Raw genomic sequence first — 18,928 nt, forward strand, 5'->3', positions numbered from 1 at the left:
TCAGTCCCCTAGAACTTAGAACTACTAAAACCTAACTAACCTAAGGACATCACACAACACCCAGTCATCATGAGGCAGAGAAAATCCCTGACCCCGCCGGGAATCGAACCCGGGAACCCGGGCGCGGGAACGCTACTGCACGACCACGAGCTGTGGACATGAGCACTTTATGGAGGTGCTGAATAGAGACAATAAAGGAGAGTCTAAACAACAAACAGCACCAAAAGATGAAGATGATCCTGAAATATTGGAAAATATCATTAAATTGGAGCTACCTTCAAAGGAAGAGATCAAGGCAGCAATCAAGCAGCTAATCAATGGAAAAGCCCCGTTGATTGATAACACAAGACCACAACTTCTGAAAACTGAGCCAGACATAGCCACTAATCTTCTCCACCCCCTTTTGAAAACGATAAGGCATTTGAAGAGCATGCCACAGAAGTAGAAGAGAGTGGCATTAACTTGCTTACAGTTTCAAGCAAAGTGTTGGTGTGAATAATCCTTAATGGAATTAAGGGCCAAGCTGAACTGCAGAGGTAGTAACCAAAACCAACTGCGGGAATGCCTTGGGCTGCAGATCGGAGCTGCCAGTGGTTGAGCACACACCACCAGGTAAACAAAAGGAAGAGTCGGACGACATACCAACGACAACAACCGACCACAACCAACTATGACCGACACAACAAGGAAGAGATAAACAACGGAGGCTTGTAGAAACCACAACACCAATCACCAACAGTAAATCCACTTGGAACCAGAGCCAGGCAAACGTCAACAACGAGCTACGACAAGAACGCAGTACCGCCGAGATAGAAAAGCAATCCAGAGCGAGTACCAGACTGACTGGACTAGGGCAGAGCGGATCCCTATATACGAAACCGGAATGAGCGGCTATTGGCTGCTGTCTGCACGTGGCGTAGCGGTGGCGCCCTCACTGCGTGAGAGCCGCTGCACGGAATAGCCGCTGCGGACACGGAGCCCTCTATGGGCTGACCACGTCCATTTGTTCTGGCGCGTGTTCGACTTCTGCGGCAGGAGGTACTAGAGCAGATAAGAAAACAGCAAACCAATTTTAGAAGTAACCTTTCTTTTCAGATAAAATAAACACTCAGAGTCATCATCAGACAACCAAATGAATTCAATACTTGTCATCACATTCTTTTTGTTGACTTTTAAAATGTCTTCAACTCCACTAAAAGGAGACCTACATGGAAATCTTTGAAAATGTAAATTACCACAAAGAATAGAGTGAAGGTTGTCAAGAAGACTTACAATAACTGCACATGCCAATTCATTCAAGTTAAGTCTGGAGGCTGCCAACAATGTGTTGTATCCCCAACTATCTTTTTACTGGAGCTTTATGAAATTATGAGGAAAGTGGTGGAGAAGGAGGAGAGAGTGATATGCTGGGGACTGAATGAGCAATTGTAAGATCTTGAGTTTAATGATGACATTTGCCTCCTCTTGCAGAACAATGTTGACATGGAAAGAAAACTACAGGACCTTGAGCATGAAGCCGAGATTGTCATGCCGAAATTGGAGACTGCCAAGATCATGAAACTAAATAAAAATAAATATGAGGAAGTTGGAAACAATGAGGAAGTTGAAATGGTAAACGAACTCGCACACTTTGGGAGTGTAGTTACTGAAGTCTGAGGAGCAGCTGCTGATGGTGGAGCAAGAACCTAAAAGGCAAATGGGGCCTTCATACAACTATATCCATTATGAAGGACAAGAGATATTTCCACGACAACTAAACTATGAATATTCAGAACAAAGGTGAAAGCACTGCTGCTACACGAACGCGAAATTTGGAAGATTACCTCTACAATCACCAATAGTTTGCAAGACTCCCACAGTAGATGTTTTAGGAAAGTCTTAACACTTCGACTACTGGAGGCGTGTTAGTTCATAATGCATCACCGTACCCCTAGTACGCCCAATGAGTTAAAGTGCAGCCCTTGGGTTTTCCCTACCCCAGTAAAGATGTGTTGATGCATACCGTGCCACTGGCCTTTTCACCGCTAGCTACAAATTCAGGCGTGCTGAGTTTGTAAGAATAGGCGCAACATGCCAAAACTGCGGAAGAAATTAAAATGAGGAGAAACTGCGTTTAAGTCCACCGACAAGATCCTTGCTATCAAGTGGTACAATAAGAGAGAGGTATGGATGTTCACCACAAGTCACACAACACAAATGGTTGAAGCAGAAAAGATTGACAGAAATATTGGCAAAAAAATTCAGAAACCACAATGTATTGGTGATTACAATTCGAGTATGGGTGCAGTTGACCATTGTGACATGTTACTGATCTCTGTGGGATCAGTGCACAAGACTGTGAAATGGTACAAGAAATACTTTTTTCACATTCTGGATCTGTACATTCTAAATGCTCATGCTCTCCACCGGTCGGTAACAGGGTGGAAAATAGTGTTTACGGAGTTTTACCTTTCTCTTGTACAGGAGATTGTAGAAAAATATGCTACAGAATGGAAAAAAGCTGGTAGAGGAAGGCGCTATGATGATGAGAATCCTCTGCGATTCACAAGGAGACATTTTCTGGCTGTTATTATGAGTGAACATTCGCAGAAAAGTACGCTAATGCGCAGATGTGTGTTTTGCATGAAACAGAATCTGCACCAGGAAACTAGATTCTAATGCAAAACCTGCAATATTCCGTTATGTGCTGTACCCTGCTTTGAGACTTATCATACAAAGAAGCATTATTAATCATTGGGAACTAAACCTGAGAAAATTTGTTGACACTTCTGAATGAATTACTAAAAAAAATCTATTTTTAACTTCGCCAGTGCCAGTCCAGTGTCCGGATCAAAACGAAGTATGGGAAATAGATGTAACAGATGTAAAATTATTCAAACAATGCCTGAGTTCTTCATATGTAGCAGTTTGCTAGCAAATGAAAGGACTTGGTGATTGACAGGGTGCAATATTTGTACCATGGCAAATGTAAATACACCTAGTACATTGTGTGCCAATAACAAAACCCATATATTTATCTACATATGATCACATTTAAATTATTAACAAGTGACATTCCTTTATCCTTAGTAGTACAAACACAGAGCACATTCGGTCCACTTGTACGAAACCAGTTTTCCATAACTGATTTCAAACACCTTTGATCAACGAGAAATAACATGCCAAAATTTTTTTGATACTTTACCTCTGTTGTAAGCCACTATTGCAAATTAAACCCACTGGGGATGGGGGAGGGGGGGGGGGGGGGGGGGGAAGCTTAAAATTGGTTATTCGAATGAGGCTGGCTCTGAAGCATTAATAGAAACTGGTATTTGTAAAAGAAGTTTCGAATATACCCTGGTTTTATGTTTTCATAAGAATCAACATCATTTGACTAATTTGTAGATTATTGGAAAATAGTAGAGGATTTAAAAAATTTTATTCCATATCTTTGTCTAAATTTCATTTTCATCACGCGTTCACTCTACTAGATATATGAATTGGAAGTTTACATTGTTTCGAGCATGATTTCTACGCCCAACTTTCATTCCAATTATACAGCTTGGAATGTTTTATACAACATGGTTTTTCAGCAAAAGCAGAATGAAAATATCACACTTTTGACATTTTTACAAAATCTTCAAATTTGCGCTTAATTCATTCAGTACTGGAATGTGCTACACAAATGAAACTTTATATTTGAGAGCCTCGTGTTGTTAGGTTAATACATGCTAAGTTTCACGTTCGTCATAGCATTAGTCCTGGCGATGCAAAAACCCAAATTCGAAATTTTTTCAGGCACCTATTATTTTGGCCAATTTTACCTACAATTTTCTGGCTCAAAATGGCTCATAAGATTCTTTTCATTATTATTCTTAAGATAATGCATAAAGTTGTACAAGATGGCCAAATTTGATTTGTTTACAAAAACTATTGCCCGAGACATTACAGATCAAAGTCATCAAACATTCACACTGGCTATGTGCAAGTCGTAAGCAGTCCAGAAGTTTTCAGCACAGGGTGGGTCAGGCTGCATGGGCCGCTCCACTCCCCACGACGGCTCCATGAGACAAGCATTTAGCACAGGGAGCCGGATTACACCGCAGGCTGGGGCGGTTCGGCGGGCCAAGAAGATGGTGCGCCTCCAGCAGTCAAAGGTTTAAAATCTCTCTCTTGGGCAAATGTGATCTCCAATGAAGACCTTTAGAACAGAACTAGAGAAGAACCAGTCACCATCCAAATCCTGAGATGGAAGTGGAACTGTGTTGGAGACATCTTTCAAAAAAGCCAGGATACTGTAAAGACAACAGCTCTTTGCTGCAACTTACAGGGTAAATGGAAACAAGGAAGACCAAAGATCAGAAGACCAAAGATCAGAAGACCAAAGATCAGAAGACCAAAGATCAGAAGACCAAAGATCAGAAGACCAAAGATCAGAAGACCAAAGATCAGAAGACAGGGCAGGAAGAGATCAAGGAGGAGAGGAAAACATTTTCAGTTGAAGATTATTGCCCAAAATCAAGTGCGCTGGTGGAGCTTCATCAAAGCCCTAGATGCTCTGCAAAAGAGCAACAGGAAATGAAGACAAAAAAGACAAGAATTTCTAGTCTATAATAGCATGTGGTGAAATACATCACAGGTCTAAATGAAATTACATTCTGTTAAAATCTATGCCAAGAAGAAGAATTTACCAAAAAACTTTTATGACTACCACATGCATAGGCATGGAAACTTCAATGGATGGTGCACAATCTTTATTGTATGCACAGAAATCAGCGACGAACAGATGTGCCATTTCAAATATTTCAAGATAGACTGATGACCATAGGAAATAATATGAATGATGTCATTCCTTTCTTTTATTCCTCAATAAGCCATAGTATTTCTCATATTATCTATGGCTTCTTCAATTCTGTTTTTGTTATACATGGGGTAGACTCTTTAGACATACAGTGTTTTGTCTTGATTATACCACATTTTTTTACTATCAGACAATTCCCAATGTTTTTAATTAGCTCTGTGTTTCTTATCTAGGAAAATTTACAGTTTATCCAATTATTTATCAATTGGAGTAATTCATTCATTCTTGATGCCGTATCTGTTGACATATACTGAACATGAGAACTCTTATGGAGAGACCACCACGACAGGATGTAATTTTTTTTTTTTTTTATTTTCTTAATGGCATCATTAATACAGTAGTTTTGTAATACGTCCCTAAGCACACACAGCTGTTCTGAAAGTGAAATTGCAACTTGAGGTCACATACACAATGGCTGCATGGGTAAACAGTATTGTAATAACATCAATAGAGTGAAAATTATCTGAAAGTGCAGAGGCTAGCGCATAGGAATATCAAAAAGTTGGTAGTATGAAACTAAGGAAATAAAGATTTTATAGCCAATCTTGGTGGTTTCTGCCCATATGAGTCTTAAATATTTCTAATAAATCAACATCCTACTTCCTCATACCTTATGACATCCTACTTCCACAAAAAGAAAAAAACTATATTACAGAAAGTTACGAATAAAAAGAGCACTAATATACCACACATTGTACATGAGCTTTTATCAACCCAATATTCCACAAGAAATACTAACAACACATACATATACTTACTTCTTTGTTATGTGAACACCGCTTTTAAATCCATTATCAAAATGACCAAGCCCTCGACCACCTGCTAGCACTTGTGCTTTTATGACATACTCAGGAACTTCTGAAATTAAAATGGTATTTTTTCCTCAATATAAATATAACAAAATCAAAAAGCTATCTGTAATGCATTTTGAAAATTTTCATGCATTTTTTACACAATCTAATTCAATCTGTGATACTGTAAAGCTACTTGCAGCCTATACACATATTGATAGTTTTTGCTTATGGATCCACTATCTTAATTTTATTTGTAGGTAAGATAGATGAATCTATTTATTGACTCATTTATGTAAATTGTTAATGTAACACATATTAACTGTATGGTTTCTTTGAGTATGATTCTTTGATTATGATAACGATCCAGGCACTACTGGAACAATATATGGAGATTCAATGCTTAGACATTCCTGGTAGCAAAATGTATGCTTATTTCAAAATATTTAATTTTAAAGCACACTTAAAATCTTCTTTCAAATAATGCACCCACTTCTATGCACTGAAAGAGGCTCAGCATTTTACCACCATTTCATGATGTGATTGGAGAATAATTGGATTACAATGCATCATTCGATGTATCATGTAGTGATACGATTCTAGAACATTATTCGTAGGTGCTCCTTAGTTGAAAATCTTAAATGCAGCCAGTGTTTAAGTGTTTAATTGATTCACTTGTGTTAAAGACCAGTAATCTTGTTTCAAAGCATAAAAAATAATGTATGTGGTACTTTATGTTGAATACTAGTGCAAATATCAAAGTGAAATAAATACATGATAACTAACGAATTTTAAAACCATGCAAAGTAAAATATGTCTTGCAACATTTATTTCTCTTCTATTATTCAAAACAGACAAAGCCTCTGACATGGTACACATTGCTTCATAAGCGTCTACAACGAGGTGACAAATATTGTCTGCATACATCCTGCTGCACAGGAAAGGGGAAAATTGTAGAAAAATTTCATGTTCTTAAAGACTGGCACCTAAATTGGAAAAGGAAACTAAACACATTACCCCACCCTTGTAACAGACTGGAGAGAGGAGAGAGAAGTGTTGCAGGTATCAGTGTTGTCATACAGCAACATGGGCAGAAATAATGAGATGGTAATTAGGTCAGAAGATTATAAGCTGTAACATTTCGGTTGGTCTTATGTGGCAGTTATCAGTTAAATGCTGCATGGAAATTTGTAAGAGTATTCTATCCACCAGGGCAACTGGCACTCATTTTCTGATAAATAATGTCTTTTAACCATTACATATATGATGCCACATAAATTTCTATTTGTGTATGGTTATAACAGAACTACTCAGATTACATTTGATTACTGATGTCACAGTATTACCAACGATAATGATGTCACAGTATTACCAACGTTAATTATGTCACCTTGATTTTTTGTGGACCATCCAATGATCTGCATGATCAAAACTGATAATCAAATATTTTTACTCCAGCAGCCCTTTAGGCTGAAGACACCACGTACGCTGATTGACTTTTCCCTATATGTGGATAAACTTAATGGTTTCTATTTCAGTTATATTGCTGGATCTCTCTGATTTTTCTCTGACCTAGCCCATCACATCTTCCTCTGTAGGACCCTACATAGACCACGAAAGAAATAACTGTGTGAAACTGCTCACTCTCTCCTAGAGTTACAGCACAGCCCAGGCTGAGACTATGTTTCTCAACTTTCTAAAGATGTTCAGTGCCTGGATAGTGAATGAAACATGGGATTACCGAACATGTGTAACTTTGCAAATGAACTGAAAACATCCTGGATTTTCTTACAACTATCTGGGTGTTGGAAATGCAATGACTGTAAACAGTCTCACTGAAAGTTTTATATTATCAAGCAGATTACTTTTATGTATTTCTGTAACATTTCCTCATACTACACCTGAGGCTGCTGTTTCACTTGACAGTTTCTCCCCACTTAAAAATTGACACCTAATTTTGTCTTGCTAAGCAAGATCTGAAAAGGATTGGCACTTGTTGCAGGGACGGGTAGTCAACGCTCAACTTAAACAAATGTATTGTATTATGCATAAATAAGGAAAAAATCTCATGTTATTGTTTGTTGCATCATCAGAAATGAATCACTGGAAATAATGCTAATCATCTAGTAGTATGTGTCCAGACTGATTTAAGGTGAATTAACAGCACAAATTTAGATGCAGAAAAGGCAAGTGCCAAATAGATTCACTGAAAGAATCCTGAGTAAACTTAATTTACCTAAGAGACATATGTATGTCTCAACAATATGTGACTTACCATATAGGATTAAAAAAGGAGATAGAAACGATTCAAAAGAAAACGGCAGATTTCATCACAGGTTTGTGTAACCTGTGGAAGAGTGTCATGCAGCTGTTCAACCAGCTTTAGTACCAGACACTAAATAAGAGTCCTTGGGAATCAGATAGGCGTCACGTTAAAAAATTCTGAGATCATATATTCCGAGAGGAGTCAAGCAATATATTACATTCTCTCACGACACATATTTCACAAAATGATCATGAAAGAAAAATGAGAGGAATTTTTCTTTGAAGGCAAAAATTGTACACAATGTACCCTCTAGTAAGCAGGATAATATTCATGAAGAAGATAAATGTAGATTTAAATGTCACAAAGTGAATTTTTTCATCCAATTATCTGAGTACAGGCACATACTGGCTAAGCCCACTGTCATTAACTGCAATTAATAATGTTCTGTGACAGCAGTTAAGGAGACTAACAATGTTATATGAGACATGTCCATCATCCACAGCATTCGAAAATGGAGCCCCTAATCAAAGGCTATGTTCTTTCCTGCTGTGCACAAGACTTAGGGCTTGAACTTTCTTTTCATCTTGATACATTAATATTTGAGAAAGCAGTCCATGAAATGGAAGCTAGTTCGACTTCCACAACCTTAATACACTGAAAAATAATATGAAGTGCGTGCACGCCCACGCGCACGCGCTCCTACACCCGCACGCACACAGCACTTAATAGGGACTACCAGCATATTCAAATAGTACATTTTACCAAAAGGCAAGGAATGTGTTAACTATCTTTACAACGTCAGTATCAGAAAAAAGGGCCTTTTTCTTAGTGGATACCACAGTAATAAATTTACTAAATGAAGGCAGTACCTTCCCACTTAATCTGTATTTATTTAGACCTCTTCTTCGTTGCACAACTTGTTTTGGCTTTACCACTCCATACTGAGTTTTATTCTTTGGTCAACATTATATCGTTGTGCATTTCTCTTGTCTTAAGCGGATCAACTATTTATCAAACAATCAAGAACAGTACAATATGTAACAGAAAATGAACACATCTATATCATATGAATATGCTGCCACTTTCATAGATATGGCACCTTGTTCTACGTAACTACCTTTCAGTTAAGTTCACACTGTGTGTGCTTATTTCATGATGGTAATGCAGTGTGATATTTTATACAGATAACCACACAATAACAGCTTAACAGCGAAACTAGTTGTGGAATGAAGAAGAGATCCAAAAGTGGAAAAATGCTGACTTCATTTGTGAAAAAAATGATGCCAAAGTCACACTACAGAGGATGTTTGCTATTATGAGCAATACAGGACAATACATTCAATGTTCACTAGAAATCGCTATGCTACTTTCTGCAGAAGTTGTCCATTATCGTAGGTTCAATTGTGATTAAAGTTGCTTGGTTAACTTGTTAACAAGCTGAACTGCAATGCCGCACTCCTGCAGAATCCAAAAAGTAGGTTTATTTAATGATAAAAACCTCTCAGTTGATGTGTGGTTTTTACCCAGTAAAACAAATGATTTTGCTTCTTAACAAAGATGGTGCTGCAGGCTAGCAACCATGTTATTAGCAAGCAAGTCAGAACTGAAGGGGATACAGAACATGTGATCTACAAAACTGTGCATCCGTGGAAAGACCATACAGTTTTGGAATTATTTAGAAGAAAAAGTTGAAATGCATATTTATCACATTTCCTCTGTACTGACTACTATATTAACTAGGTTATTTCAGAAACACGTCCACACAGTTCACTGGCGAGTAGGAATCTAGTAACTATTGTTATGGGACTGGCAAGGATATAAGTGCAAGTTTTTGTGTTTTTGGTAAATTTAAAATAGCTACAGCATTTTATCATAACATTAAGTATGTGAAAAGTCTTCAACAACAGACTTAACAATATTAACTAGGTTATTTCAGAAACACTTCCACAATGTGCAAAATTTTTGGTGAACAACGGAGTAACAATAAGAGACCAATGGACAGATATGTCAGAACAATGCTACCCCAGAACAGCTTAAGATACCCTGCATTTCATGCAGGCACCTTATTTTGAACAGCACCACTTGATCTGGTCTGTGTTCAATAGAATAAGGACAAATAGTAGAAGCTGTGGTGACTCAATGTATAAATGGGGATTAACATCGCCCAACTCTGTTTGTGGCACAGAATGATAAACTGTTCAGCATATCATAAGTGTGTGCCCAAACCAATAATTTCCTGGCAATTCAGAGTGTAAAGTAACAATCTGATTTTTCTGTAGTCTGTCACCTCCTTGGCAGCACCTCAGTTTGTGTTTTTGAAGCTGAAAATCTTACTCAGTGTTTGATGGTGTTTGATCAAGAAAAATGTACACAACAGTCCAATTTCGGTTGCAATTCTTTCAAGATTCGAAGTTATATTGTTTCGACAATGACCAATTCTCCTCCTTCATGAAATTGTTAGTGCTTACTATCACGTCAGCACTTAAAAACAACAAATTCCAGTGGTAGTATTACTCTTACGATTCCCGAAACTATAAAAAATGCTCATTAATGAAGCACTGTCCAATAATCAGTGGTAGTTCTAACCAGTCCCTAAACTAAGTAATCAAGTGTGGCAGGAAACACTGTCCATATTTACGCAAGACATCACAGTTTGAATACCATACCGGTGTTTACTAATCTGTCAGAGTAAAGTACACTACAATATCTCACATAGTTCACTCGGTAATTAAAGTCATGACACTCAATAATAACTCACTCATGTGACAATGATAGCTTAAATCACCTACCCATCACAACACAGTTCAGTCAAAATATACATTCAAAAATCACTTTAAAGTTTCTGGGCATCAACATTACTTCATTTCTGTGGCTGTAAGTACAGGTATTTCCATGAAAAAATCGTTCATACCAACAACATGAGCAAATATCGGGAACAAAGGTGTTACATGCTTGTTATCTCGACCAGGACAAGGTGCAGACTGACTCATTTTGAGAGAGACATCCAACTATTTAAAGGCTGGAGTATGAACAGACTGTTATTTTGGAAATTATAGTCGTTTAAGAGACAGCTCTGAGATAAAATTTTGCTGATTAGGATGTACCATAAATATTGACAAAATTTTGGTTTACAATGTGGTAACCTAGGAATTTAGAAAAGCTTGTGAGATCACACTTTATGCATCTACATTGGGAATAACTTATGAGTACAGGTGTTGTATTGCAAATTATTTTCAATAACAGTAAATTATTCAAAATCTTAATTAGTGGCTAATTTAATTAGTGAGGGGGCCATTTGATTAAAAAAGAAATATAGAACAAGAAAGGTACAGTATCACAGTTCAAAATTTAATAAGCCTAATGACAAAATTGGCAATAGAAATTATGATAGTATGAAACTTTACTGTCAATTATCTATACTGTTGGACTCGGAAAAGTACAAGTTAAGTTTTCAAGTATTTAGGTACATGTCATATACATACAAAACACACAACAGTACAATAATTATTGTAATTACTGGGAAGAAAAATTATTACTCATCAGGGGTGGACGTAATCACACATGGAATAGTTCCAACTCGCTATGTCACAGGAGGGTTGGTTTATTGGTTTAAAGGGGGGGGGGGGGGGGGGGTATGGACCAAATTGCAAGGTCATCAGTCCCTTGTTCCCGGTAGAACAATTACCCAAGAGAAAGAAGAAAACAAGGAAGACATGCGGCTCAATAACAGGAGAAAGGAAGAACGACGGAAGTACAACAACTATTACAATGGGCAAAACAGGACAAGAAAACCACAGAGAGATGCAAGAAACATGGAGAAGAAATTAAAAACAAGAAAGCAGAATACCCTGGCTGGATGACCATAGGAATAAAAATGGAGAAGCCAGCCACTCTGCAACACATTAAAACCTCCACCCAAAAGCCCTAGGGTGGAGGAGACAGAGGGACAAAGGATATGCACTAGAACTCAGATCAAATGATGAAACCCAACTTCACGAATAAAATGTAAAACTAAAGCTGCTGTTGAGGCATTTTCGCCCAACACCGTAGGTAGGGTGCTGGTAAAGTAAAGTGCACCGCAGAGCAGCTAAAAGTGGGCAGTCCAGCAAGGGGTGGACGACTCTCATTTGGGAGCCACAGCAACACTGAGGTGGGTCCTCGAAACGGAGGAGGTAACCTTGTGTAAGCCACGTATGGCCAATGTGGAGCCGACAAAGGACAACTGATTCCCTGTGAGAAGCCTGCAGGGAAGACTTAGACACAGTCACAGTCTGCTTAATGATACGCAGTCTGTTGTGCACGCTGTTATGCCACTCTGCCTCCCAAAGTTGAAAAACCTTGCAGCGTAAGACAGAACGCAGGTCACACACAAGATTATCAGTGGTAGAGCGACCCTGGGGGAAGCCGCCCACATGTGGAGCCAGTAGGCCACGTGACTCCAGGATTCAACCTAACCGCTGACACACCATACATTCCACCAGCTTACAGAGAATGTTAGTGAGGCTGATGGGCCTATACCTACCCACATGAAGCAATTTTTACCGGGTTTTAGCACCACAATGATGATGACCTCCCGCCATTGTGATGGAAAGACACCATCACACCAGATCCGGTTGAATATGACAAGGAGATATTGTTTGTAGTCAGACGAGAGATGTCTAATCATCTGACTGTGGATCCGATCCAGTCCAGGAGCTGTGTTGGGGCAAGGTGCAAGGGTGCTGAGGAGCTCCCTATCTGCAAATGGGGTGATATAGGGTTCACTGTGGTGTGTATTGAACGAGAGGACTTTCCTTTCCATCTGCCGTTTGATGGTGTGAAAGGCTGGGGGGCAGTCTTCGATGCAGAGGCTTGAGCATTTTTTTTTTTTTTTTGTCAGCAGTCTATTGACTGGTTTGATGAGGCCCGCCACGAATTCCTTTCCTGTGGTAACCTCTTCATCTCAGAGTAGCACTTGCAACCTACGTCCTCAATTATTTGCTTGACGTATTCCAATCTCTGTCTTCCTCTACAGTTTTTGCCCTCTACAGCTCCCTCTAGTACCATGGAAGGCATTCCCTCATGTCTTAGCAGATGTCCTATCATCCTGCCCCTTCTCCTTATCAGTGTTTTCCACATATTCCTTTCCTCTCCGATTCTGTGTAGAACCTCCTCATTCCTTACCTTATCAGTCCACCTAATTTTCAACATTCGTCTATAGCACCACATCTCAAATGCTTCAATTCTCTTCTGTTCCGGTTTTCCCACAGTCCATGTTTCACTACCATACAATGCTGTACTCCAGACGTACATCCTCAGAAATTTCTTCCTCAAATTAAGGCCGGTATTTGATATTAGTAGACTTCTTTTGGCCAGAAATGCCTTTTTTGCCATAGCGAGTCTGCTTTTGATGTCCTCCTTGCTCCGTCCGTCATTGGCTATTTTAGTGCCTAGGTATCAGAATTCCTTAACTTCATTGACTTCGTGACCATCAATCCTGATGTTAAGTTTCTCGCTGTTCTCATTTCTACTACTTCTCATTACCTTCGTCTTTCTCCGATTTACTCTCAAACCATACTGTGTACTCATTAGACTGTTCATTCCGTTCAGCAGATCATTTAATTCTTCTTCACTTTCACTCAGGATAGCAATGTCATCAGCGAATCGTATCATTGATATCTTTTCACCTTGTATTTTAATTCCACTCCTGAACCTTTCTTTTATTTCCATCATTGCTTCCTCGATGTACAGATTGAAGAGTAAGGGGCGAAAGGCTACAGCCTTGTGTTACTCCCTTCTTAATATGAGCACTTCGTTCTTGATCGTCCACTATTATTATTCCCTCTTGGTTGTTGTACATATTGTATATGACCCGTCTCTCCCTATAGCTTACCCCTACTTTTTTCAGAATCTTGAACAGCTTGCACCATTTTATATTGTCGAACGCTTTTTCCAGGTCGACAAATCCTATGAACGTGTCTTGATTTTTCTTTAGCCTTGCTTCCATTATCAGCCGTAACGTCAGAATTGCCTCTCTCGTGCCTTTACTTTTCCTAAAGCCAAACTGGTCGTCACCTAGCGCATTCTCAATTTTCTTTTCCATTCTTCTGTATATTATTCTTGTAAGCAGCTTCGATGCATGAGCTGTTAAGCTGATTGTGCGATAATTCTCGCACTTGTCAGCTCTTGCCGTCTTCGGAATTGTGTGGATGATGCTTTTCCAAACGTCAGATGGTATGTCGCCAGACTCATATATTCTACACACCAACGTGAACAGTCGTTTTGTTGCCACTTCCACTAATGATTTTAGAAATTCTGATGGAATGTTATCTATCCCTTCTGCCTTATTTGACCGTAAGTCCTCCAAAGCTCTTTTAAATTCCGATTCTAATACTGGATCCCCAATCTCTTCTAAATCGACTCCTGTTTCTTCTTCTATCACATCAGACAATCTTCACCCTCATAGAGGCTTTCAATGTATTCTTTCCACTTACCTGCTCTCTCCTCTGCATTTAACAGTGGAATTCCCATTGCACTCTTAATGTTACCACCGTTGCTTTTAATGTCACCAAAGGTTGTTTTGACTTTCCTGTATGCTGAGTCTGTCCTTCCGACAATCATATCTTTTTCGATGTCTTCACATTTTTCCTGCAGCCATTTCGTCTTAGCTTCCCTGCACTTCCTATTTATTTCATTCCTCAGCGACTTGTATTTCTGTATTCCTGATTTTCCCGGAACATGTTTGTACTTCCTCCTTTGATCAATCAACTGAAGTATTTCTTCTGTTACCCATGGTTTCTTCGCAGCTACCTTCTTTATACCTATGTTTTCCTTCCCAACTTCTGTGATGGCCCTTTTTAGAGACGTCCATTCCTCTTCAACTGTGTTGCCTACTGCGCTATTCCTTATTGCTGTATCTATAGTGCTAGAGAACTTCAAACGTATCTCGTCATTCCTTAGAACTTCCGTGTCCCACTTCTTAGCGTATTGATTCTTCCTGACTAATGTCTTGAACTTCAGCCTACTCTTCATCACTACTATATTGTGATCTGAGTCTATATCTGCTCCTGGGTACGCCCTACAATCCAGTATCTGTCTGACCATGATGTAATCTAATTGAAATCTTCCCGTATCTCCCAGCCTTTTCCAAGTATACCTCCTCCTCTTGTGATTCTTGAACAGGGTATTCGCTATTACTGGCTGAGACTTGTTACAGAACTCAATTAATCTTTCGCCTCTTTCATTCCTTGTCCCAAGCCCATCTTCTCCTGTAACCTTTTCTTTTACTCCTTCCCCTACAACTGCATTCCAGTCGCCCATGACTATTAGATTTTCGTCCCCCTTTACATACTGAATTACCCTTTCAATATCCTCATACACTTTCTCTATCTGCTCATCTTCAGCTTGCGACGTCGGCATGTATACCTGAACTATCGTTGTCGGTGAGGGTCTGCTGTCGATTCTGATTAGAACAACCCGGTCACTGAACTGTTCACAGTAACAGACCCTCTGCCCTACCTTCCTATTCATAACGAATCCTACACCTGTTATACCATTTTCTGCTGCTGTTGATATTACCCGATAGTCATCTGACCAGAAATCCTTGTCTTCCTTCCACTTCACTTCACTGACCCCTACTATATCTAGATTGAGCCTTTGCATTTCTCTTTTCAGATTTTCTAGTTTCCCTACCACGTTCAAGCTTCTGACATTCCACGCCCCGACTCGTAGAACATTATCCTTTCGTTGATTATTCAATCTTTTTCTCCCCCTTGGCAGTCCCCTCCCGGAGATCCGAATGGGGGACTATTCCGGAATCTTTTGCCAATGGAGGGATCATCATGACACTTCTTCAACTACAGGCCACATGTCCTGTGGATACACGTTACGTGTCTTTAATGCAATGGTTTCCATTGCCTCCTGCACCTTCATGTCGTTGATCATTGCTGATTCTTCCGCCTTTAGGGGCAATTTCCCACCCCTAGGACAAAGAGTGCCCTGAACCTCTATCCACTCCTCCGCCCTCTTTGACAAGGGCGTTGGCAGAATGAGGCTGACTTCTTATCCCGGAAGCCTTCGGCCGCCAATGCTGATTATTTATCAAAATTTAGCCAAATCATGTTTGCATCGGTAGATAACATGCCACTGATGTTAATGCCAGGAACACCTGTTGGTGTCTGGTACCCAAAAAGATGTCCGATCTTCATTCAGACTTGGGAAGGTGACATATGGCACCCAATGGTAGACACATACCTCTCTCAACACTCCCGTTTCCGTTGTTTTTTGAGCTGGCAAACACGGGTAGGAGCCGCTCAAAGGCTATGAGGTGCTTTAAGGAAGGGTGCCACTTATGTTGCTGTAGAGCTCACAGACACTCTCAGCGACTTCTGGTGACCATCAAGGGACTGTCTTTCGCCGCGGGCAACTTAGAGAATGAGGGATCGCATTTTCTGCCGCACAAATTATTGTTGCAGTGACTTGCTCAATCACAACATCAATGGCACCACGTGGGGGAGACTCAACGGTGACAGCAGAGATAAAGGCTACCCAGCCTGCCTTGTTTAAAGCCCATCTGGGTAGGCGTCTGTGGGCATGACGCCAGGGGAGTGGGGAAGTGGTCACTACCACACAGGTCATCCTGTGCTCTCCAGTGAATAGATGGGAGAAGTCCTGGCCTGCAAATTGATAAAACAATGGCCGAGTAACTACCATGAGCCACACCAAAATGTGTAGCAGCCCCAGCATTTTAGAGGCAGAGGTCAAGATGGGACATTAAATTTTCGATATCTCTGCCACAGCCAGTAAGCATGGAGCTACCCCACAAGGGGTTATGGGCATCAAAATCTTGCAAAAGTAGGAAAGGTTTAGGGAGTTGATCAATCGGTGCAGCCAATACATTCAGGGGTACCGCACCATCTGGAATGAGATACACGTTGCAGACAGTTATTTCCTGCATCGTCCGTATCCTGACAGCCACAGCTTCAAGAGGAGTTTGAAGGGGCACAGGTTCACTACATATCAAGTTCAGGACATCGCAAAATCCACCTGAAACTCTATTATATTCACTAAGGTTCTTGTAATATCCCCTGTAGCCATGAAGAGCAGGGGTCCACATTGCCGGTAACCTGGTTTCCTGAAGGACAATGCAGAAAGCAGGTGTGAAGCTTAACAGGCCGTAACTCATCCAGGTGGTGGAAAAAACCGATGCAGTTCCACTTGAGGATGACGTGATCATGAGACTGCGAAGGCATGAAACACTCAATGAGGCAGCCTATGCCTCAGGGTCACCTGCTCCTACCAACTTATTTCCTCAACAGGCTATATCCATTGTGTCTGAGGGTCTGGCAAGATCTAGATCCTCATTGGATGCCAGAATCTTCACTTCATCCTCACACGCAGAGCTTGTAGGCAGCGGTTGTGTGGGTGCCACTGCAATTCCCTTGGGCTTGGGGACGTTCTTTCTGGATTTCTCTCACTGATCCTTGGATTTCTCTGGCTGTGAGGGCTTCACTGATTCAGTCTCTGGGACTGAGGATGATCGTGAAGCCCTAAGACCAGTTGCTTGTGGGCACTTCAACCACTGGCGGGCTTCATCTTTCCCACTAGCAGAAACCTGGGAAGAGAGTGACCCAAGGGACCCCTTCCTAGCAAGAGGAGCCAAAGAAGACTTACACTTCTCCAGCTTAGAAGTGGGGACTGGTGACCCCGATGGTTGGTTGCGGGGGGGGGGGGGGGGGGGGGGGGGGCGACGGGAGGGGGGACAGTGTCCCAGAGGTAGGTGATACGGGAGCAACAGGGAGAGAAGTGCCCACCACCATCAAGGGGGCAGGTGTAGTCTTCTGGCTCTGAGAGCCGACTGGAGCTCGCGGAACTGTTCTCTTAGCAGCGGCATAAGAGCAGGTCATAGCCACAGGATGTAGGCGCTCAAATTTCCTCTTGGCTTCAGTGTAGGCCAGTCAGTCCAGACTCTTGTATTCCATGATTTTATTTTCTTTCTGTAAAATCCTGCAGTCTGGTGAGCAAGGGGAATGATACTCTCCACAGTTGACTCAGATGGGAGGTGGGGCACATGGAGTATTGGGATGGGGTGGACGACACAATCTCAACATGTGATGCTGGAAGTACAGCAGGAAGACTCATGGTCGAACTTCCAGCACTTAAAGCAGCGCATTGGAGGGAGGAATATATGGCTTGACATCACAATGGTAGACCTTGACCTTCTCGGGTAATGTGTCATCCTCGAAGGCCAAGATGAAGGCAATGGTGGCAACCTGATTATCCCTCAACCCCGATGGACATGCCGGACGAAATGAACTTGTCACTCTAAGTTGGCACGCAGCTCATGGTTGGACTGCAAAAGAAGATCCCTGTGGAATATAATACCCTGGACCATGCTCTTATGAGGCATGATGGTAACGGAAACATCCCCCAGCTTGTCACAAGTGAATAATGCCCATGACTGGGCAGAGGATGCCGTTTTTATCAAGACTGACCCTGTCCATGTTTTGAACAAGCCCTCCACCTCCCCAAACTTGTCCTCTAATTGCTCTACAAAAAACTGAGCCTTCATCAAGACAAAAGAATCCTCATAAGGTTCGCTGCCATCCTTAGCCTGGCATTACTCCCATGGTGTGGCCAGGGAGGGGAACAACTTAGGATCATACATCCTTGCATTGTACTGAGACTTGGAATACTTAGAAACTGCTGGCGTTTGATCACCAGAAAGTGATGATGTGGTATGCTTCATTGCGCGTCATCCGCCCTGATGCCACCCATTCCGACCTGGAGACCTCCTCAGGGGCACCACCCAGCAGCAGCAAAGGTTACCTGGCAGGATGGCCATTGCCAGGAGTCCCGATGCCCCAGGGTGACGAGCATCTACTCCTTGGCATACATGGGGAGTTAATGGTGCAGGCATAAGCAGAGCGATCCCTGTGCGGTCAGGGGCTACAATCAACAGGGTACATGGCGGCCCCACCACAACAGACTGACCACCATGCTGTATATGAGGTGCAAAGAATTCCATGGTCACCATCGGCACAGAAAACGAAA

The 18,928-nt window shown here is 41.1% G+C and overlaps 1 protein-coding gene across 3 annotated transcripts in view; it reads right to left on the minus strand.

Moving 5' to 3' along the window:
- LOC126298417 (succinate--CoA ligase [GDP-forming] subunit beta, mitochondrial) overlaps nucleotides 1–18,928 on the minus strand; it is an 81,445-nt gene that overhangs the window by 39,338 nt on the left and 23,179 nt on the right. For all 3 annotated transcript variants that reach the window (XM_049989741.1, XM_049989742.1, XM_049989743.1), the window contains exon 4: nucleotides 5,599–5,698. In XM_049989741.1, the coding sequence (XP_049845698.1) occupies nucleotides 5,599–5,698 (100 nt within the window). The remainder of the gene's footprint in view (nucleotides 1–5,598; nucleotides 5,699–18,928) is intronic.

The sequence above is a fragment of the Schistocerca gregaria genome, chromosome X (assembly GCF_023897955.1).
Source record: "Schistocerca gregaria isolate iqSchGreg1 chromosome X, iqSchGreg1.2, whole genome shotgun sequence".
Classification (NCBI taxonomy): Eukaryota; Metazoa; Arthropoda; class Insecta; order Orthoptera; family Acrididae; genus Schistocerca; species Schistocerca gregaria.